General features: G+C 40.2%; 2 protein-coding genes across 2 annotated transcripts; one reads left to right on the top strand and one right to left on the bottom strand.

Annotated features, from left to right (window-relative positions):
* Positions 1 to 6,593: 6,593 nt before the first annotated feature.
* On the top strand, positions 6,594 to 12,664 carry LOC146253834 (interferon-induced very large GTPase 1-like). The gene is given in 3 exon segments (XM_084676635.1): positions 6,594 to 6,655; positions 6,772 to 6,809; positions 6,948 to 12,664. Coding segments are annotated over 3 exon segments (4,962 nt in total). The 5' UTR covers positions 6,594 to 6,600; the 3' UTR covers positions 11,817 to 12,664.
* A 171-nt stretch (positions 12,665 to 12,835) lies between these two features.
* Positions 12,836 to 14,173, bottom strand: LOC146253833 (galectin-2-like). The gene is made up of 4 exons (XM_084676676.1): positions 14,031 to 14,173; positions 13,834 to 13,913; positions 13,479 to 13,647; positions 12,836 to 13,060 (listed from the first exon to the last, which is right to left on the bottom strand). The coding sequence occupies exons 1-4, from the start codon at positions 14,031 to 14,033 to the stop codon at positions 12,917 to 12,919; spliced, it is 396 nt and encodes a 131-aa protein (XP_084532802.1). The 5' UTR covers positions 14,034 to 14,173; the 3' UTR covers positions 12,836 to 12,916.
* Between the last annotated feature and the right edge of the window lie 9,672 nt (positions 14,174 to 23,845).

The raw sequence follows: 23,845 nt of genomic DNA, 5'->3' as shown, positions 1-23,845 counted from the left end.
GACACCATGTCTACCAAACACTACAGTTTTTTTCAATCGCTATGACAGTTTTTTCAATACCTTTAACAGGTTTTCTAAACTCTTGACACAGTTAGCAGAACATCTGCCCGTGTTGGCTATACAATTAACACATTTCTTGTTGCTTTGACACAAAATGCATAGAGTAAACACAAATTTTAAATGCTTGAACTTCTTTTACACACAAGCTCCACCAAGACCAAAACAATCAATTTTTACGGACCAATTTACCAATGCTTTAACACTGTATGTCAGAACAGATAACACTATGTTCAAAACCTAAGTTATTGGCTAAAGTCAAAGTGAACAGCTGTTCATATTGTGAATTGAAACACAAATATATCCCCTGTATTTTATTCCATTGCTACTGAGAAAAAGCTGGTTGAAGTTATGCAAATACTACAAATTACAGTTGATTCCCAACTAGGAAACACTATGGTGTTGAGGTTCTTTCAATCGCATGAGTATATGGTACATATACTGCGAAGTGGAGCTCTTTGTGCTGATCTTGTGTGCAAAAAAAACTATATAGAGAAACACGAAGAAAGTAAGAATACAGTACAGTAATACCTGCACGAAGGAGAGGAAGACAAGTACCAGGACAAGGGAGAGGAGTGGGACAAGGGCAAGGGAGAGGAGTTAGAATGTGTGGTGGCGCTCAGAGAAGGGCCAGAGCTAGGGTAATACTGTAAATGGCAGCTAAATTGCATATTTCTTGCAGTAACGTCCTGTTGCAAATGAAGCCTTTACTGCAGCAATGATGTTTCTGTCTTGTTTTTTTTCCAATACAGTAACCATACATTCTATAAAGCTATTCAGACAGCGGTCATTCATTTTTTGTTCTGAATTTCTGCAGCAAAAGAATCAAAATGCATGCATTTTCTAAACCCAACAAAACAAAAATGTAGAGGCTTCAAAAGAAACTGCATTGCAAACACAATCTATAATCCATATACTGTGAGACCAGACACATACCTGCATAAATGAATGCAGTTTCTGTAATTCCATCTGATGTTAGTGTTTTTTATGACATTGTGCTATGATTGACTAAATGTTACTGTGAAAAGAGAACATGTGTTAGTGTTTGGTAGACATGGTGTAATTTTTAGTATATTTTTGTGTTATGACAATTAGTGTTTGAGTTTAGTTTACAATGTGTGATTTTCATTTTTTAAAGGTATTGAAAAAACTGTCATAGCGATTGTAAAAAACTGTAACAGTTTTGTCAATTGTGTGTGGTAGGTGTGTTGGTGTGTTAAGAGTTTAAAAAACTTCTTTAAGGTATTGAACTGTCATAGCGATTGTCAAAAACGGTCCCTGCCCAAGCTGATATCAAACTTGCATCCCTGAACTTTTGTATAGTGGTTTAAGCAAGGGGAGTTTCTATTGCATAGTAGTGGATTGACCGCAGCAAGCTTGAAATAAAAAAAGGGATATGAATTAGGGGCCTGTGTCCCAGTAGAGTTTTATGTCTAACAACGCCTCTGCTTATAGGAAAAGATATGTGTTAGCACCTTTGGTGGCCTTGGACTGACATGACGCACAAACTTTTCATCAATACGTTTCCAACAGTCAGGCCATATCTTACCCAATAACAGCCTTTAACCCCTCGGCAGATGGGCCAATCATATTTATAGTAGACATAAGGAAAACAGTCTACCTCGGTGTTCCCATTTCCACAGTGATGTTGACTATCATTATTCCAAATATTGTATGAATAATATTTCACACTATACATAATTTGGAGTATTTGCAAGTATGCCTGTTAGAAGTTATTTTTGTAACAATGAGTAGCATCTTTATAAATAAAAAAATGAAAAGCATTTAAATGTTTTGTCGGACAATGACAAGAGTTTAAAGCTAAATTAAGCATAGTTTAGGCTTAATTCAAAAAAAGTGTCTCGCAAAAAGAAAAGCAGGCTATGTGTGCAAGTAGCCTACTGTAGACAAACGTTCATACAGTGCCAGTCATGATTAGAATGTATGCCATTATCAAACCGCTTACTGGCAGGTTACGCGTCACCTTATGTGCATGCAGAGTTTCTATTCCTTAAGTTTCGGTTTACGAATGATCCTGGGATGTCTTCAGTAGAAATAGGCTAACTCGACTCATTCGTCCAGCGTTGCATGAAAGAAAAAGGATTAGGACGCACTTCAGAATGTAAGTAACCAGCTATCCATGACATTTGTGTAAAGTAGCGTAAATAAGTCGGCTAGCTCTCGACTCGCGTCTGATTTGTTTTTTATATAGAGAAAGTGAGAATAAAAAACACTATTGAGCATTGTACTCAATATGTATATAGGGCTATACAACTTTAAAATGTTCCGGTGTTGTGCCACCAGATGCAAATAGATGAGGGTATATTTAAGTTTTTGAGTAGGCTAGCCCTATCGAAGGTGTTTTTTAAAGTGGTCTGTGGACTAAACGTAAGCTTATTCAAATCAAATCAAACCAAATGTATTTGTATAGCCCTTTTTACACGCAAGCATGTCACAGAGGGCTTCAAATACGCCTATTAAAATTGCGTTACATCATTGGAAATGTCTTACTTCTATTCCATCACAAAAATATCTCAAATGTAAGTGGGGTTGGTTGGCACACTGATATTGAAGGTATAGGCATAGGCTGCATCAAAAGTAATCAAAAGTAAAACTATGATAGTAAGACGATGACGACGACGAAGATTAACATGTATGTATCATATTTCAGTCAAGACACTCACGTGATTGACAGACCACATGGAGGTGAAGGGGATGGTGGTGGGTGGCAGCAGCGCCAAACACAAGGGGGCGAGGACGCGTGTGCGTGCATGTGTGCGACTTTATAGCGCCGCCTATCAAGCTAAGCCTATGGGCTGAGAACACGGCGATGGGTGATATGGCGCACGCTGCCCGAGTTCCATGGCTGAACTAACTCCGCTTATTTCAGTCAAGACACTCACGTGATTGATTTCACCATTTATTCATACACATGACAAATGGTTTCACATTGGCGGAATGGATGTACATGGGGAACCGCTCCCTGCCTTCACTGCGGCATGCATGACATGAGGCAGGGAGCAACAAGTTAAATCCCCAAAACACCGACACTCACTATGTGTTGAGCGGAGTGTTGCGCCTCCTGAGCCTCGAGAGGACCACATGACATCTCACTGTTGCTAGCAACAAAACTGTGTGACAAATCAGCGGAGCATCCGCTGTTCCCAGGGCATCTGGACGGACGTCCCCATGTAGACACTGGATTCTGATGGCGACGTAGCGCATCAGAGGACATCTGTGGATCACCACGGCTGCATGGAGATCCGAAGAGACATACTACGATTGCAATGTATGAAGCCACCCAACCACAAGTTACATGCGGACCACATTGGTCACCGAAGGTCTCAGACCCGCTCAGCTTGAGCGTCGCGCTCAGCTTGAGCGCCTGCTCGAGCGCCTGCTCACTTTTCTGAGCGCCTGCTCACTTTCCTGAGCGCCTGCTCAGCTTCTCGAGCACCTTCTCACTTTCCTGAGCGCCTGCTCAGCTTCTCGAGCTCCTGCTCGGCTTCTTCTCGAGCTCCTGCTCGGCTTCTGCTTGGGCGCCTTCTCGGTTTCCTGAGCGCCTGCTCGGTTTCCTGTGCGCCTGCTCGGTTTCCTGAGCAGATAGTCGCAGAGCGACTTATCCAATGCAAGCTTCTTGTGTACCGGCTGCAAGCATCGCCCAACACGGTCCCGGTCTCTGTTCTCAAGCGCTCATGACTTCTGCGCTTCCACGACGTCCAGCGCCGACGTGGACACCAGAAGCAGCCGCCCCGGTCCGGAAGGAATACGCCGTATACAGCTCCGGGGACAAGCCATAGCACTCGCACAGAACTTAGTGGAGTTGCATGAGCCACAATCCGGTCGTGGCCTTGCCGGCTGCGTCACTGGTAAACAGGGGCTCATCAGATGTCCCCCGGGGCAGTACAGCAGGTACTGGCGCATGAAGGAGAGGGGACAAAAGGTAGTTAGTGTGGACCATCACAGTGGGGGTACCTTTACGCCGCAGAACCCGAGAAACGCTATCGAGCAGGGTGTCGACTTAGCACGAAGCACCCCTGTCTCAGTGGTCGTTTGTGCAGTAAAGGTGTAGTGTTAGGAAGACGTTTGTCTGCTTTCGGCCCGCTGCTTCCTTGAACCGCTCATTACAAGACGGAGAGACGGGCTCCCCAGAAGGCTGCATGATGAAGGATCCGCACACCGAACGTACAACTGGACGCCTGCCACCAATGCTTTGATGGACACGGTTTCAGCTTGTGGGACTCAAAACGGTGCACCCTGCAAAGGGCACAGCACAGACATGTTTACAGGCAGAGGGCTCAGAGAGAATGCATCATGGTATGTATAAGAATATCAAAGCTAGGCAGGGGTTGACTTTTCTTGCCCTTTGATGAGGGCACAGATCGAGGAAGTGTCCCTGCAGGCTACCTGCAGCATGCAGATACCTATTGCAATCAGTATAGCTGGCTTCATGCGGACCGTCTCCCAAGCTTCTCGGTTCATCATTATCGTTACTCATTTTCGGACACATTGATTACATCAGACACACATTCAGCATTGTCAGTACACATTGGTATATCTACAGGTGTAACCGGGCCAGGGTATTCTTCTCTGCCTTGAGAAAACGTGTGCGTGCGTGTGAGCGACTTTATAGCGTCGCCTATCAAGCTAAGCCTATGGGCTGAGAACACGGCAATGGTTGATATGGCGTGCGCTGCCCGAGTTCCATGCCTGAACTAGCTCCGCTTATGTAGTGTGATACATGTGTATGTGTGTGTGTGTGTGTGGGAGAGGGGGGGGGGTATTTTTATCCTTATACTGTATGTTGCTTTCCTTAACATTGGGAACATTCCCACCAGTTGCGATTTTAGCTTGTATGGCTCCCTGGGGAACCCGCCCCTCCCCCCAGCTAAAATTTAATCGCTAAGAAGCGCTTACCCATACTTCGGATACTTTTTCTAAACTCTTAACAAAGACTGACACCTACACAACACAATTGGCCAAATGGATAATTTTCTCCTCAAAAACACATTTTGTTAAATATATGCTAACTCTCCATTTCAAGACAGAACGCATGTTTCTCTGCACACACTGACTTTACCAAAACACTGGAAATCTGACTCAAAATTAAATTATTCTGTCAAAGAATAACACTTGGTTTTACTTCACAAGGTACATGCAGTCAATCAAAATACACCAGGTTTCAAAATACTGGCTATTGCTGACATTATAAAAACTGCATAGACTTATGTTTCAAGTATTTGCATGTAAAACTGCATGGAGTTGAATACTCCTAATGTCGGAGCTTTTCCGATACGATGACATTCAGTTGCTATGGCATTGGGGGTAGCTTTCGCTCTCTATAGCCATCCTCCTAGCTATTTAGGTCAGAGGGCCAAGGTTTAAGAGTCACGGTTCGCTACTGCTAAATATAGAAACAGATAACAGAGATCCCAAATAGACATGGTTTTTATCAGTTTCTCTTTGTCACAAAGATGATCCAGGAAACATGGAGGATTCAAAACATGAGAGCTCAACGAAGACACCTGGTGTCACTATCAATCAACAAGAGCAGGATTTCATTGAGCCACAGCCCACAGACCCTGGTCCTCAAATCTTTGAGGAAAAAGGAACCATGGATGATGTTAGCACTGACAGCAAAGAAGAGGTAAGAATGCTATGCAGAGAAGCCAAAATGGGTTGTAAAATAACACAAGTATTAAAACAATCTTGAATTTAGCATTACATCTAAACATGAGACCATGCATGAAATTCATGGCTATTCTTTTTTCAGATTGATTACGGGGCTATTGAAATCACTGAATTGACTGTCATTGGCTGTGACTCTCAACATTTTTGTTCCCCACATGCTAGTCAAACAGGTATGATGACTTGTTCTCTCCATCCTTGTCATTATGAAACCATTTACAAACAGATAAGACAGTTAAGTCATACGAATAAGTAAATATAATGTTGTTGTTTTTCCAGGGACACCTAAATTAACAGTTGTGTTAATTGGCGACACTGGCTCTGTAGAGATGAACTCTCAGAATCTACTCCTCACACATGACAGACAGTTAACTCCTGTGGCAGCAGCTGGGTGCTCACAGATTGCACTGCGACTGTATGATTTGTGTGGCCGTCATGTCTCTATTATCAATATGCTGGGCTTACAGACCACAGAACAGGTTGACCAGGTGTCATTAGAGAGTTACCTTGGTCAGGTCGCTCATGAGCAGGGAATCCATGCCTTCCTTTTGCTCTCAACGCTGGGTCAGCATTTCGATTCTCTCAGGAGAGGAGCACAGTGGCTCCAAAGAAAGTTGGGAGAAAAATCTCTTGCCTTTGTCATTCCTGTTTTTACCTGTGATATTCAGCAAGACTACAGTAATGTGTTATGTGAATTGAGAGCCCACAGTGACTTAAAGTATCTGATAGACACATGCAGAAATAGATATCACACCTGCAAACCTGGCATGGATGATCCCTTAGAGATGTTGTCATTGCTAGACAAAATAAACCTTATGGTCTCTGAAACCCCCCCCCGGCTGCTACAGTGGAGAAATGTTTGATGAAGTGAGCAGGCAGACAACGGAACAAGAAAAGAGAGATGAATCAGGTATGCTTTCATAATCAATTTAAACCATATTGTTGTCGTTAAATAAGTTGTTACATTGAATATACATTCAATCATCTTTTTCCTCTCTTGTCTTTGTCCCTTGTCAAATCAATCAGGTGACATGAATGAGAAGGCTATTGACATCAGTGACAAGGTAAAAAAAAAAGAAAAAAATAACTTGATTAAGTAAAGTTATGACAATGTTTTTTTTTTTTCTTCATATATGTATTTCCAGTGACATTTCTGTAATATTATGACTTAAATGTGAACATGTATTTTATTGTATTCCAAGGGAGAAAAAACACCACAAATGGAGGACACTTCAGGTGACATGGTTGACTCAGAGAAGAAACTACAGGCAAACATAGAGACACTGATGGACAGACTTCAACTACAACACAAACATGAGTATAAGTTGACAACAGCTGACTTCCTCAACATTGGACCATCCTCAAAACACCAACATGAGCCCAGGTCAGAGAAGGAGTTAGCGCATACCTTCCTGCAGAAGTTGTTTCTGTTAGACTACAGAGCCAGATACATTCCTGTTATAAAAGACGAAAGTGAGATGAATTCCATAAATCATACTTTAACTGCTGATAGAGATACAAATGTTTATGATGCTCTTTTCAGTGAGAGAGAACAAAGTGACTCTACAAACAAACACTCCCATGTTCACCCAATGGATGTTCAGATGGCTGTATTTCACTGCTCTGACAGTTTCCTTAGACAATACATGGTCACTAAACTCTCAGCATGTCAGTATGCCTTGCCTTTGCTTGTTCCTGACCTATTCACACAGGAGATTGAGTTTCCCCTTTGGACATTCAGGCAGATTGGAAAAAGCTGGAAATCAACAAGCAAATTAAATGGGATCACTAGCAAAAGTATGCCCATATATAAAGCACAGACCCCAATGATCGCATTCTTTCGACTCGGATCCGTGTCTTCATCAAAGTCTCAGCTGATGAACAACTTGATAAACCAGCGCCACAGCACATTTTTCCATAGAGACTGCTCTGGCAGCACCAAAACCCGCATTCTAATGGACGGTGTGGCAGAAATCGCTTGGTACTGTCCTGCTGGTAAGACCGATGATGCGTTTACTGACTGTGTTGCATTCTGTAATCTCCGTGGCGATGCTGTTGTTCATGAAAAGCAACGGGACTTTTTGACTGAATTCTCCTCAGTCAATGTTGTTCTTTTACCAAGTCTTGGTAAAGATGACAAAAGGGTAGCAATTGTGCAAGATCTTGTCATGTCTCCCAAACCTCTCATCTGTCTCCTCACTGATGATGACGTTGTTGCTTCTGAGTTCCAAACTGGGAAGTACAGAATTGGTTTGAGAGACAGAAATCAGTCAGAGGTATCTGAAGAACTGACGGATATTATCCGCAAGACGCTTTCCCCACTGTTTTTATCCTTCAATCTTGAAGAAGTGGCAAAACAGTCAGGATTTAGGCTAGATGAAAATGATGACGTTTGCCAAACTGGAAAAAATGCAGCTTTGGAGATTAAGGATCTGCTTAAGGTTAAGGCACTCTCTGAAATTAAAGACACATTCCTTCCATGTCAAGATAGATTGTGGCATGACTGGTGTAGAAAGAACAAAGACCTTTATCGCCTTCAGGGAAATGTTGAAACGGAAAAAAGCAAAAAACAGCATGAACTGAACACAATTCGATACCAACAACAAGACGTATCCTTCAGTGAACTGATGAAGTTGTTTCTCACAAGCTTGCGCTCTCTGGAATCAGAAGAGAGAAAGTATTTCCTGAAATGGATAGTGATCTTGTTGGACGATCTCTCCACAAATGAGCTCTCAGAGCTTCATCATAGATACGATGAAAAGTGGTCAGAGGTATTGGCCTTAAAAAAGAAACATGACAAATCAGTACAACTAAAAAAAAAGCAATTGGAATTGGAAGATATATCTGAGAAGCTGCAATCGGCAACTGTTGGCTTTGAGCATATCTGGCGGGAAGTGGGACAAATTTATGAAGCACATGTGTCTGTTACAAGAGGGCGAATAGCTGAGATGAACTTGTCTTACCTTCCTGAGATGGCTGCAGATCTTATGATATCTGGACATCCAATGGAGCTGATGGATGGGGATGCAGGTCATGTGCCTTTGACATGGATCAAGAGTGTTTTGGATGAGGTCATTAGGAAAGTAAATGATCCCAGAGTCTTTGTTCTGTCTATCTTAGGAATCCAAAGCACTGGGAAATCTACAATGCTGAATGCAATGTTCGGACTGCAATTTGCCGTTAGTGCTGGAAGGTGCACCAGAGGTGCTTTCATGCAGCTTGTGAGGTTAACAAAAGAGATGAAAAAAGACTTTCCATTTGATTATGTTCTTGTTATTGACACTGAAGGACTCAGGGCTCTCGAACTTGCAGGAAAGGCAACCGTTCACCATGACAATGAGCTGGCAACATTTGTGATTGGCCTTGGAAACATGACCTTGATTAACATCTTTGGAGAGAACCCAGCAGAGATGCAGGACATCCTACAGATTGCTGTCCAGGCCTTCATGAGGATGAAGAAGGTCAGACTCTCTCCAAGCTGTGTGTTTGTGCATCAGAACGTCGGAGACATCACTGCTGGAGAGAAAAACATGGAAGGCAAAAGGCGCCTACAGGAGAAACTGGATGAGATGACTCAGTTGGCAGCCAAAGAAGAGGGGTGTGATGCAGAGTGCTTCAGTGAAATCATTACCTTTGACATAAAAAGAGACGTTAAATATTTTTCCCAGCTTTGGGAGGGCAGCCCACCAATGGCTCCACCCAATCCACGTTACAGTGAAAATGTACAGGAGTTGAAGAACATGATTCTGTCCAAAACTTCAGAGTCAATTGTCACGAAGTTATCAGCATTCCAGACCCGAGTTGAAGATCTTTGGAATGCACTGCTGAATGAAAACTTTGTTTTTAGTTTCAAAAACACACTTGAAATCGCAGTGTACCGAAAACTTGAGGTTCAGTATGGAAAATGGACTTGGGCACTCAGGAGTGCAATGCTGACCATTGAAAACCAACTTTACAACAGAATTGAAAATGGAAAACTCTACAAAGTTGACCAATCTTACCTTGTAGCAGAAATGAGGAAGACTTGTGACAAAGTGCACGAAGCCATGAAAAAGCACTTTGAGGAGGAGAGAGATAAAGACATATTGGTTCAGTGGCAAGGAAGATTTGAATGCAAAATAGGTGAGCTTCATGAAGAACTTGTGAGGGGGTCCAAAAAGAAGTTGGAGGAGGTTATTCAGCAGAGGGAGGCCCGCCACAAGCTGGATGAAAAAAATAAACTCTATGAAGACAAACTCTTTCAAAAGAGCAAAGAGGTTGCATTGAAACTGAAAGTCGAGGCAATGGATGAAGATCAACTTCATAAGGAGTTCGATAGTGTTTGGGAAGAGTGGGTGGTTGAATTAACTAATGACACCCCTGCCATCAAGGATATTGATATAGCTGAAAGAATAATTCATGTTATTGTAGAGATTGGTAATGAACCTGCTCTTGTACATGAGCGTAGAACAAGCAAGTTGTACTCAAACATATGTAATTTGGGAAATTATTCTCAATACATAATCTTAAGAAAGCACCCAGATTTAAATCAATGCCCTAAAGATTAAATGAATACACAAGATGAACACAGGCTATCCCACAAAACCAGTCTATGGGGTACTTTCAAACAATTCCTGGGAATTGGTTTTTCAGGAAATAAGACAGTGAAAAATTATGACTTTGTGAACCATCTGACATATTCAGAAGAAGAGCAGCTTACAACCTTCATCAATGATGTTGTAAAAGAAACAAAAAACATGATCATGGAGGCGCCCACAGCCACGAGAGGCTACAATGACAGTTATTTGCAGAACATAGCTGTTCATGTCCAAACAAGAGTGAAGGATTTTGAATCAACAAAAAAGAACTATGTTCTCAAAAAAACATTCACTGTGGATCTGTTACTCCATGCATGTGGACATGCAGAACATTTTTTGTCAAAGTCCCACAGGGAATTCAAAAACAATAATGATGCACTTACTTACTTGGACAGAAAAAAACCACAGTACTACACGATTTTCCAAAGCTTTTATAAAGGTGCATCATATGTGACTGTCCTTGGTGAAATCATTTGCAATCAATTGAAAGAATCCATGGTTCAAGCCATCTATGACAAAACAGCCATTGATTTGGCTGAAGAAATGCAAAGCAGTTACCCACCATTCAGTGGAAACAGGTCTAACTTAGAGAAACACATCTTGTTGTTGCTAGCGGAGAAGGAAAACTTTGACAGTTACATCACCTACATTAAGAGTCCAAAGACACACTTTGAATCATTTATAAGAGAGACTATAAACAAATACATCTTCTCAGAAAATGATGTCAAAACTCTCACCATTATCAAAGGTAATATAAAATACAAAGAACATTGTGTGAACCATGCTGTGCACAATGCAACTGAAAGAGTCACAACTGAGATGGGTGACACCACAATGTGGCTGAAAGAATTTTCCAATTACCTGAAAGATGAGCTGAAATTTGAGAACAACACATATGTAGATATGGGTGCCATTACTACAGTTGACTTTCTTGAAGAGGTGGTAAGAGATGGTCTTAAAATCAAAGTCAAGGAGATAAACCAAAACTTCAGTGACGTGTCTCTACTCAAAATGGAGAACTTCCGGGTGAGGCCAGATGATATTCTGATCAAGCACTTCTGTGATTGCTGCTGGGTACAGTGTCCTTTCTGCAAGGCCATCTGCACCAACACCATGAGTGAGCATCAGGGGGTAGATCACAGTGTCTCTTTCCATCGGCCCTATGGACTCACTGGATGGCACTTCGAAGGCACAGAACAACTTTGTACCAGTTTCTGCACATCTTCAGTTGCAAGTGATTGTCATTTTTATCCGAACCATGACTCTGATAAGTCAATTCCTTTTAAACAGTATAGAACTGGTGGTACAAAATACGCTGACTGGAGCATCACCCCTGACCTCTCTGAACTGCCATACTGGAAGTGGTTTGTGTGTCGATTTCAAGAAGACCTGGAAAACTACTATGGAAAGAAATTTCAGGGCTGGGGTAAAATTCCTAGTGAATGGAGGACGTACACTAAAGCCCAAGCTATTGAAAGCTTGAAGAAAATCTAAACAAATATTGAACCTGTGTTGAGATTGGAACCCCAACATTTATTCAAGAAAACCCCAATGTTAATATGAACAACCAAATTAATCAGGGATGATACATAGAAACTCCCTTTCTATTTACATACAAATTATAAATATTTGCTCTCTTTACATTTTTTTGTGTTGCATACACAAGTCACAGACTGCAGGGTAACAAAATCCATTAAGTAAAAATGTATATAAACAGTATGGATGTTTGGTGAAAAAATACAATTTCAATGCAATATATGTTGTTATACCATTTGTTTAATAGAAATGTCTTCAATAGCATGTTTCTAAATATTTTATGTGAATTCATTTATGAAGTATTCCTTGGAAAGACTATAGAACTGCTGGTCCAATGCTGACTCCCCAGTATGTAATATAGAGTGACTGTATGATCAAATGTAAGATGAGCAATGTAACATTATTCTTTAAACATGGTGAGCAATGATCTAAATATTTCACGTGAATTTATTTATGATAAGGCTAATATTTTCAAAATTGACAAATGAGAGTGTTCCTTGGAAACCAAGGAACTCCAACGTATGCTGAGTAGAGCATCACTGCTGATATATCTGAACTTATCTTCTTGAAAAGTAGAAATACTATTTATATTTACATACAAAAATTTGCTCTTTTGGTCCTGTTTTTGCATTGAGAGTCCTTACCTGCATCATTGGGTAATAAAGTCCAGAGTGAAAGGAAGGTTATGTGGATAATATATGTGAATCTTTACATTTGTTAATATCTAGGGGAACATACAACATTGCAATGAAGATCGGTTGTTATGGACTTGTGTTTTATTGAAATTAAAATAATATGTCTCTAAATATTTCATGTGAATTGATTCATGATGTGGTTCGTCTTGTCAAAATTGTTAGAAACCCCAAACTATTTGAATAAACTCATTCTTCTTTGAACCCAATAAATAAAATGTTTTTATTTATGACAAGGAACATTATAAAAACCAAAAATGGCACTTGCACTGATCTGATCCAGTTCTAACAATGTAGTCTCATTCTACCTTACTGGATCAACACAAACAAATGGCTGTATTCCATAGCAGAGCTCTGTAGCTTCTCCTAGCAGATCTTGAAGGACTTGAGCTGAAAGTCCCCTTTGATCCGGACGTAGCAGATATCCAGGCTCTCATGGTTGGGGAACTGAATCTCATGACCATCAGGAAGTTCCACCTCAAACATGTCTTCTACCATCTTTAGAACAATCTGGGTGAAGACATTAGTACATTGTTAGAATGATTACACATTTAGTTATAAACTGGTTTTCAGATGCCGTGGCTAATAGTTTTCCTCAGGTATCCACCCTATATCCATATCAATGAATGCGTTAGCCTCTGATGATGACCTAGTGTGGCTCACACTCTGTATTAGTTTGGTTTACTACTACTCAGTTAGCATAGCATCACAGTGTAGGCTGATCCCTTTATACACGCACCTAATGTGATTAGCGTGATATATCAGAATCAGAAGGGATACTATAGAATTTCCTCTGCTGAATAACCTTAATGTTATCATAACATAGTTCCACTAGAGTAATTGCATTGTTTTGTAACCAAACTTCCTATGCAAGCACTTCCTTTTCATTTCGCTATTCTTCCCCACAGATCCTCCTCCCTCTGCTCACCTTGACAGTAGAGCCCTTCTGCAAAGGGTTGTGGGTCTTCTTTTCGTCTCCCCATAAGCCTGCAATCTTCGAGTTGCACACAAGCACAGAGTTATCGGTGTTGTCATGGAAACGGGGGTTAAAGTGCAAAGCCAGGTGATCAGTATCACAGCCAAGGTCAATCTGGAACCTGACAGGACAGAAGAGCCCATGTTTTCAGGGGTAAATTCACTCAGTATGGTGCATTTCACGCAAATATCAAAGATACAAACTGCTGGTCTGTTGTTATAGAATACAGTACAATCGTGATGGTAGAAGTTTGTTTTGTTGTTAAACTCTCAGTGAGGTTTAAAAGTATTGGTTGAGTTGCTCCTACCTCTCAGCCATATCCAGAATCTTCCCTTTCACCTTCAACGTGTCCCCAGCTCTCAGCTCTACATTCTTCAGCTCAAGTTCCTGAAAACAGGCAAATCATGATTGAGGTCATTCTCAGTTGTAGATCTAGCATTTTCATCAGTGCTTTATGAATATCACGTGTAGGCCTACAACTTGAATACACATTTAAAACCTTACCATAGCTACGATTTCACTTCTGCGAAGTGTCTTAGATCCAGGGTGAGTTTGCAAGCGATCTGAACTGAGAAAAGTATGCTCTCTCCTGGAACATACAATGAATAGAATTTTCTGTAGGTGTCACAACGCCATCACCTTGAGCAGGGGCATAGTTAGACTCCAGAAAGCAGATAATGCAACAAAACTGGGTAAGTTAACTCACCAGCAATGTTGCTCCAACGCTGGGTGTCAGCTGGGGAGTTAATTTACCCGGGTATGTCACATAACCTGCTTTCTGGAATGGTGTCTGACTCGCCACACAAGTCAGAATTGAAGTAGGCTAAGAAAACATTACAAAACTAAAGATAGTTTCTAAATGATAGGCCTACCTATCATCTTATTTCGACTAAAACATAAAAATAAAATTAGATGAAGCTCAAAAAACAGTAGGCTATTTGCACTCAAATGAATGCGAAAAAAATGTACACGCTTGCATTAGCTATTGATGTCCCTGCCAAAGCTGATATCAAACTTACGTCCCTGAACTGTTGTATAGTGGGTTACGCAAGGGGAGTTTCTAGTAGTGCATTGAGCGCAGCAAGCTTGAAAGAAAAAAGGGATATGAATTAGGGGCCAGTAGTTTTATGTCTAACAAAAACACCTCTGCCGTTGAGCATGATTTCCTCGTCTGTCTGGTTTGTTCTTGTGTTTTGTGTTACGTTTAGGGTGACCAGAACCATGACCCTGAAAAAGAGGACACTTGGGTCCAAAAAGGAGGACAAAGGGTCAAAAAGGAGGACAATCCCAAAAAGTTATTGATGGGGGGGGGGGGGGGGGGTTGTGTTGTGGAGTAAAGCAGAGTACCCGGCTGACCTAGCATTATCCTTGTGCAGTTGCGTATTGTAGGCATGCTTAAAGCCCCTTTCCCCTTACTACTCACGTCAATGTCAATGCGACAAAACTTACAGAAAGTATGACAAGGGCGTAACCATGGTTTAGACATTGGGGGGTTCAAATGAATATCTTTCCCCATATTTTTTGAGGGGTGCAAACTCATCAGGGATGAAAAAGGTGACAAGGATCCAAACCCTCTCGGGGGTTCGGGGCATGCTCCTCAGGGAATATATAAAAAAAATACATCATATATATATATATATATATATATATATATATATATATATATATATATATATGCATAGTCAGTGAACACTGAAATGAATTTGAGGATTATAAGTCTCATGACCAAAAAGCTATTGAACATTGAAGGTTTATTTTGAATAAAGAATAACAAATATTATAACTTGAGATGAAAATGAACAAAATAAAGGCAGCATGAATGCATACATCTTCAACAGTTTAACATTATTTTGACGCTCCTAGTTCATGTTGTTGAGAAGCTATTGACTTTTGAAATGTGTTGAATTGTTGATGGTCCCTAAACATACGCGTTGTTTATGCATTGGCTTAGCGGCCGGTCGTAGAGGTGCTAACACCGGTTAAAATAACAAAATACTGGGCGTCCGAATATCTGAAATCCAACTTCAAACCAACTTTACCACGGTCATTCACCAGCCTAAAATATAATACAATCATCTCTGTCCATGACTGCACCTTTAGCTTGCTCTGTGTAGCCCCACACAGGTATAGCAGAACAGCCCGCAATATAGTTAGGCTACGTCGTTATCCCCAAAATAGCATTTCGTGGCCACGAATTAGAATTTCGTGACCACAAATTTCAGAAGTCATGTCTGGGGCTCTGGGAGTTACAGACCCGAAGACTCGAAATGAAAAGCGTGCGTGTCATGTTGACATTGGTTGGCCAAACAACAAGCTTGAAAAAAATATTCATGACAGTTTGCGTTCGCAGACTAGTGGGTGCTGAAAACAATTCACTGCCAGAAAAGTAGGTGGAGCAACATTTTTGAAATCCTGCCACCTGACGTTATTGTGTGTGGAACCAATTGTGGACCAATCACAGACAAGGGGTATCCGTAAAATTACGGCCAAGCGGACGAATAGTCAGAAAAATCAAAAGGTGCACGTACCGTAGTTAAGTTTAATAAATGTATTTATATAGCATATTTTTTATACAAGAATTGCAGCTCAATGTGCTTTACATAAAATCAACAAAAACAATCATATAAGTGATAAAAGTAATAGAACTAAAATATATAACAAACCAGACTAGCCGCACTCTATCTGCGGTTTCTCGAATCCGTCTTAGATCCAAGCTGCACTTGCAGTTTCCAAACATATAACAAACACACTCTTCCACAGTATTTGTGGTTTCCCAATAAAATGAAATAAAAAACAAAAATAATGTTTTTTTAAATTATAATAATAACAACTCCAAAATAAACAAGATATAATAATAATAATACAAATAATAATAATAATACAAATAAAAGAAGAATGTAACTCAACAAAATACAATAACTCAACAAAATAAATAAAATGTAACACATAAGCAATAGTGCAAGTCAAACACAAGCCGCAATCTTTGCGGGAATCCAAAGCAAATCTATCAAAACAATGATATAACTACTAAAAGTTGTAAAACCCTTCTGAAAAAAAAAATGTGTTAAATGCTTTGGTTAAAAGGTAGGTTTTAAAGGTCACATGACATGAAAACTTCACTTTAGGACGTTATTTAACATTAATATGAGTTCCCCTAGCCTGCCTTTGGTCCCTCAGTGGCTAGAATTTTCGATAGGTGTAAACCAAGCCCTGGGTATTTTTCTATGCCTTTGAGAAAATGAAGGCTCAAACGCTTGGTTTGAAAATCTCCTTGTTGTGATGTCACAACGAGCCAGGCTACCGCCCTTCTCTCTGCTTTGCCCGCCCAGACAGTGCCGCCGCTCCCATAACGCGCACTACGCGCTGTGCATAGGGCACCAAGTCCTGAGGGGGCACCAAACATTTGCCAACTGAAAATTCATCATAGTTATTATAATTATAATGACGATATTATTTCAGTAGACCTATATAAATATTACGCACCTTTTAGGCATGTTTATCACAAAACAGGCAAAATAAGAGATATATTTAATTGCTCAAAAAACATTAGGATGGTGCCCTCCCCACCCCCACCCAACAAAAAACAAATACAAACTCAACTTTCCAAGCTCGCCGTGGGTGCCCTTTTCTATCTCAGTGGCCTGACGAACTTTGACAGTATGCTAGGTAAACTTTTCGAAAATGACCTCAAAAAGACAACAGGAGTCAGGGGCAGAAAAAGAAATAAACTGCAAGATGATGCCCGTGCATCACTTTCAGCTAAGTCCATGTTTAATTATTGTTAAATACGGGAAATATGCTGCTAACTTATAGTTAGCCTATGCATACACCTCGAACTAGCTGACAATATTGCTAATTTTAGCACACTCAAATATGTTAGGTGCAAACTAAATTTAGATTTTACTGTTAAACATTATCTATGCATTTGAAATAACTGACGCCAGCTAGATGTTACTTTACTGTACATTCTATGATGCTTTTATATTCGATTGATCAAATCGTTTTTAAATGAGTAATAAAGGTGGAGAGCTCCTTGGCTGCATGCTTTCAGTTTTAAATGTTTATAATTTATTTGGAAAAACATGCTAAGAAACGTAAGGGTGGGGCTGATAAATTAAGAGACAAAATTACATCATGCACTCAAATAAAGCCCCCCAAATTTCGCTCGGGCGCTTTGCACGCTCGCATTAACTCCGTAACCAGCATCATATCAAACACAGAATGTGGATGCATTGACAGGGCAGCTGTGGTGGTGGTGGTGGGGGCATCATAAAGGAATTATGCGTAGGGCACCCAAATGGCTAGCAGCGGCACTGACTGCATTGCTAGACAGGTGCTGGAAAAAACTGTTGGCAATGTGAAAAAGTTAACACTGTTGGTTATTCAAATATAATGAATCATTATTTGATTATTAATGTCCAAATAACACTGTATACAATATGGTTAAACTTGCTAGCCATAGGATAGGCTACAAAACGAATGAATCATTTTGTATGCAGGAAAGACAGCATGAAAACACTCCAGATGCAGAGCAGGCTGAGGAAACAGCATCAGGGCTTCAGGTGAGGTTTATGATAATAAAACATTTTGTTGTTCAGCGTTACAGTCTCATTATCGCGGGGGGGTTGATAAGTGGATGTCCCCACCAAGTCTGAGACCAAACCTACGCCCTTGTTTGTTTGTAAACATTCGGGATGCGCGCGCAATGTGGTTGCAGAAAACTGGGAAAGGATAGCATTTTAAATGGCAAAAGGACCACACGAATTGTACAAATAGTTTGACTTAAAAGACCAAAAGGGTGGAAGAGGACAGCCTTTAAGAGAGAAAGCGATTACCCATTGATCTGTCACATCAGAATTTTTATTTGGCTCACAAAAGTCTTGAAATTTGAGTGAGAATGTCGCCCGGTACAGACCGCGTAGTCGAGCGGCAACCATGTCTTCACGTAATGTCACCAGTGCTTGAAGTGGGCCGGTACGTAGCGGACTGGCCATCGGGAACACCGGGAGAAGAATAACGATGGAAAACGAGGATAAGGAACGTAAGGGTTGGGCTGAGAAATAAAGAGAAAAAAGACATGACTTGTCTTTCACTAGACAAAGTTTTACCAATTAAAAAACAGCCATTTTTATTTTACACATGGCTCAAAAAACTATTTTGCGCTCAAATAAAGGCAAAAAAAGTTGGCCTCTAAGTATCGAATTCTCAAACTAGCATCACATCAAACACAGATTATGCATGCATTAGCAGGCAGCTGTGGTGGCATATGCCTATAGCTATATAGCTATACGGGGGCCGGTTCTGGTGGGCTGGTCGGGATAAAAGTCCAGGACCTTTTTTTACTCCCAGTCCGTCCCTTCCGCCCCGCAACATTAAGCCACCCCCTTGATAAAATTTGTTCCCGAGGCTATGCATTTATGTTGTTAATAAATAGGCTAACAATAGATGTTGTACCAGCAATCCAATTTTTGTTTTTCACTGTAGAAATCTAAAATTCCATAATGATTTGCCAATGCAAGAGAGTACCGGCACTTTTTTTTCTCCACTTCAAGCACTGAATGTCACAAAGTTCATAATTTTACAGTTTTACAGTCAATTCTAAATCTAAAAAGTCGAACGGGGCAGCTTTCAAGAGATATGTGAATTCTGCTTTTAGCCAGCTGGTCAGATTATTTTTCTGATTTGTTTTCTGATTTGTTCAAACTGGCACCAGGCTAGTTTTGCCGATCACTTGGTCAGGCTTTTTAAGGGTATCGGGGTCAAGTGACTTTTGTGCATAGACAAGTGAAACGTAAATGTATTTGTCCAAAAGTTAATATCAAGCCCTGCAATCCAGTGGCCAGAGAAATATGATGACCTGATCGACATTCTTTTGCAACTGACATGCAAGCAGTTGAGCCTGCTTGACAGTTGTGTGACGTAGGGTGATTGGCCTATACCACAAACATGACTGTGTTTATTGTTTGCACCTTTCTGCCACAGTAAATTATGTGTTTGTGTAAACCTACATGGCAAATAAACCGAATTCTGATTCTGATTAGGGAGTTATTAACTTTAATGGAACCCATCTTAACGACACATTGATACCAAGGAAAAGGGCTTCACACGAGAACTTTCCATGGAACCATAACATGGCTTGGGGGGTGATGTATCAAAGAGAAATACCACACCCTCTTTTGCTTTATTGCTTCATCACTGGAACAGTTTTTTAGAGAAACATGTTCTGAAGTGATGCCATCGAGGCCATCCAGTAGAGACACATTGATACCAAGGAAAAGGGCTTCACACGAGAACTTCCCTTTCCATGGAACCGTAACATGGCTTGGGGGGTGATGTATCAAAGACAAATACTACACCCTCTTTTGGTTTATTGCTTCATCACTGGAACTGGTTTAATTTATGGATAAAAATCAGGATAATTTATCAACATAGTTGCCCACTCAAGCAATGAGTCTATTCCTTTCAATCTTTTAAACACTAAGAGAAACGGACAATGTCCGTCCAGCAACGCTTCTAGTGAGAGCCCTTCACGGGACACACTGGGCTGTCCCAGCTTGTGCGGCCGGTTCAGTAATATATATATATATATGAGTGCTGTCAAACGATTACAATATTTAATCGCGATTAATCGCATTAATGTCATAGTTAACTCACGATTAATCACAATTAATCGCACATTTTAATCTATTCTCAATGTCCCTTGATTTCTTTTTGTCACATTCTTTTTTTCAAATTTTAATGCTCTTATCAACATGGAAAAGTGGTTCGGATTGCTTCGTGCCAATATTTTTTTTATTGAAAACAACATTGCAATCGCCTGGCTTTGACGAGGGGGCGGAGAATTCGCATCAGCTGTGTGCTTGGCCATCAAGTGGTATTTCAGACTGGACGTGCTGCGATGATAGCTCAGTTTACAACGACAAAACACACAGATCACTGGTCTTATCAATGGAACCATTTGGCAACTTTTTAAAAGTAAACTCTCCATTCAGAATCTTATTGGCATCCATTTCGGCATCTCGCACTCGCCATCCACTCAAAACGTAACGTTAGCCTACTACAAGAGAATGTCTAATATCCGTAAACGGGCTCTGCTACTACTCTTTAGCCGGCTCGCAAGCCAAACAAGTGTTTGTTTCTCTTTAGCCGGCTGTGTTTGTGGCGCGCCTGTTGTTTTGTTTCCGGTCTAGCTAGATCCGGTGTGGTGTTGTAGTTTTTCTAAAGTCGGTAATTGTTGCAACAGCATGTGAAAAAAACTACAAAGTCTGCAAGGCCAAAAAGAGCGTTAATCGCGCGATAAGAAAATTGACGCCGTTAATTTGGGTTTGCGTTAACGCCGTTAATAACGCGTTAAACTGACAGCACTAATATATATATGTATATATATATATATATATATATATATATATATATATATAGTCACTTATGTGACTTTTATCTAATATTCTACTTATTCGGTTACATAGGCGAATTTACATGCAAGAATTCTGGCCACTGATGTTCTCTATCGCTTTTTTCAGCGATGCGCGCGGTTCTATTATATCTATTTACCTACCCAGCCTGTTACCTGTGTGTGTTATATATTTTTTCTTATTTTTATTTACAAAAATGCTGCTTGGTGGTGGTGGTGGTGGCAAATAATAATTGATGTTTGTTATTTGAAGGTGTTTGAGGTGAAAATTCTCCCACAAATAAAGTATTAAAAAAGCCTTGAGATCGTGAATCTCCGTAATGGTTCGGTAAAGAGTCCAAATGATGACGTATCATCGATAAAGAGTAGATGACGTTCTGCGTGTGATAGATACATTTTATGTTGATAAAAATGAATAGGATGAATTTACCTACAAGCTGCACGTAAAACAGGGATTTGGCGTATATATGGCATGCAAAATAGAAATGTAAACCTGTGTCATAGATACGCAGAAGTATGAGACTGGGTCGGGTATTCTTCGAGCCACTGGTGTCGAAATTCATGTCCGTATCATTCTCACTCACATGCTCCGTTTTTTTTTTATCCACGTTAGGCAACACCATATGGGAAGTTCGGATCATTTTACTGATTCGGTTCTTCGTATCTCGTTCAGCAAAATTTATGAATCTTTTTTCGAGTCATTCGTTCATTTCAACGGGGGTTCATGCTCAACATTTTATAGCCAATTCCCTGGCCTAAATCTGTCCACTGCAAACACGTATCATATTCTCATGTTAGTGTATGTACACCAGCAGATACTATTAAAAAAAAATCCTGCATTAAAATAATGTATCATGAAAGTTCAAACTATGCAGTGTTTGCATGCTCTAAACAGATTTTTGTCGTTTATGACAATGACAAATAAATATTGAATTGAATTGAGTTTGTATTATTTGAAATGGTCATTTATTATCACAGAAAACAATTACGCTGCACTGAACTATAAGTAAAGTAGCCTACAAAAAAGTGAATAACAAAACCTGTAATTATTACTTGTGAACGAATATCATTCTCGTCTTAGTAAACCTAGTCACGCGAAAGTGAACTAAACAAATCCTTTCTGTTTCCTCTTCTGAGCCTATGCAGGTCACGTGAAAAATGATCCAAAGATCCGTATCTGAAGACCCAGTCAAAATGAACTAATCGTTTCTGTTTTTGCTAGCTACCAGTACTGAGCCTATGCAGGTCATGTGAAAAACAATCCAAAGACTCGTACCCGGCAGATGAACGAATCGTTCACCTCCCAACCGTGTTTTCGGATCAATGTTTCGTTCATCTGCCGGGTATGCAATCGCAATCGACCAAGACGAACCTTTTGACACCGATGTTGTCTATGTAGTCCAAATATTGACTGAGGCTTAGGGAGGCGAAAATAAACAATAACTAGAAAAGGCTGTTCCTGTGAAACAGCAGTGAGAATGCTGAAAACCTAAATGGGGATAGCTGACCATGCTAAAAAAAGCTGAAAATAGTGACAATTTGGTAGATAGTTATAAACTGAAGTTTAAGCGCCCGAAAGGTATTTTTGAAAGGGGCTGGAGCTGGACGAAGGCATAAAACTACAGAAAAGAGAAGAAAAATGCAAAAAGAGAAATAATTCAGAAGAATTTGAAAATGTAGTAGAAAATCATTTGCTCAGGTTTCAAAAGGCCTGAAATATATGTTAGGAAGTAAAGCGAGATGAAGGGAAGAGAGAATAACAGAAATGTACCTAGCATCCACACCTCAAACAAGTTAACCTAGACGCAAAACTGTACGTCCAATCCAAAAAATAAAGATATTTTCCGAGACCCAAGTCTCTGCCAAAACCAGAGATGTCCTTTATATGTCTGTGCGGTCAGAAATACGACTCTACCTGCAGTTTTTAAATATTGTTTTTTTTTGTTTCTCTGACATATTTGTCACCAGATTTGCATTGGATTCTATGGGGCGAGAGTTGGACTTTGTCTCGCTTTTGTGGGGCTCTGAACAAATGTGTCTTTTGGATTCCACAGACAACTGTCTACGACCAGCACAAAATGAGCTATCCATTGATCCAAAAACGAAGCATGCCACGAATTGTGGCAATGCTGGCAAACTATAAATATTTTTTCAACAACATCCGAAGCTCCCCTCCACTCTAAGCGTTTCAGTCTGCACTCTAGCCTTTCACGTACACACCCATGTAAATCTCAGAAACGGTTTCAAAGTCATGAAACATAATCTGTGATATTGAAAATAGTTTAATAGATATTAATAGCTGAATTATTTCAAAATAGTTTAGGGTTTTGTCAACATTTTAAAGTTTAAATGGTGGCTGTAGCTGAAGGATTGAGGAAGAAGAAATATTTGGAAGTTGAAGAAGTTTTAAGAAGTTTGAGAGGATTTGAAAGAAAAAGCTATTGGAAAACCATGTAAAAAATTTGATGAATATTGATTTATATTAATTCAAGCATAAGAGGTACAAAGCTGAAAACATATAGCAGTCATAGCCTAAACTGCTGAATTTTTTGATAGAACGGTTTTAATAGCTGAAGATTTGAAGGTGCTGAAAGGTGTCGCGGAAGAAATAGAAGAAGATGCTGAATAAAGATTCAAAGAACAAGAGAGTGTGAGAGAACAAAGGTTGTGCTCGTGCCGAAGGCAAGCACACCCAATTACTTTTTTAAAATAACGTTCCCAACGCTTTCAATGAAATGAAAATATTGATCACCTACTTAAAATGAATTTTTCTTGCCTCATAAAATCATTCACAGCTGGGACACTCAATGATTCTCTTAACCCTTGTGCTGCCTTCGGGTCACATGACCAAAAGATTCATAACGAACCATCGTTGTGTTTACCCAATTTTACCCAATACAAAAGCATT

This window comes from Hypomesus nipponensis, chromosome 17 (assembly GCF_054491055.1).
Source record: "Hypomesus nipponensis isolate SF chromosome 17, ASM5449105v1, whole genome shotgun sequence".
In the NCBI taxonomy this organism is placed as follows: Eukaryota; Metazoa; Chordata; class Actinopteri; order Osmeriformes; family Osmeridae; genus Hypomesus; species Hypomesus nipponensis.
Note: the sequence above shows the minus strand (reverse complement) of the source record. Positions and strands in the feature narration are given on the sequence as shown.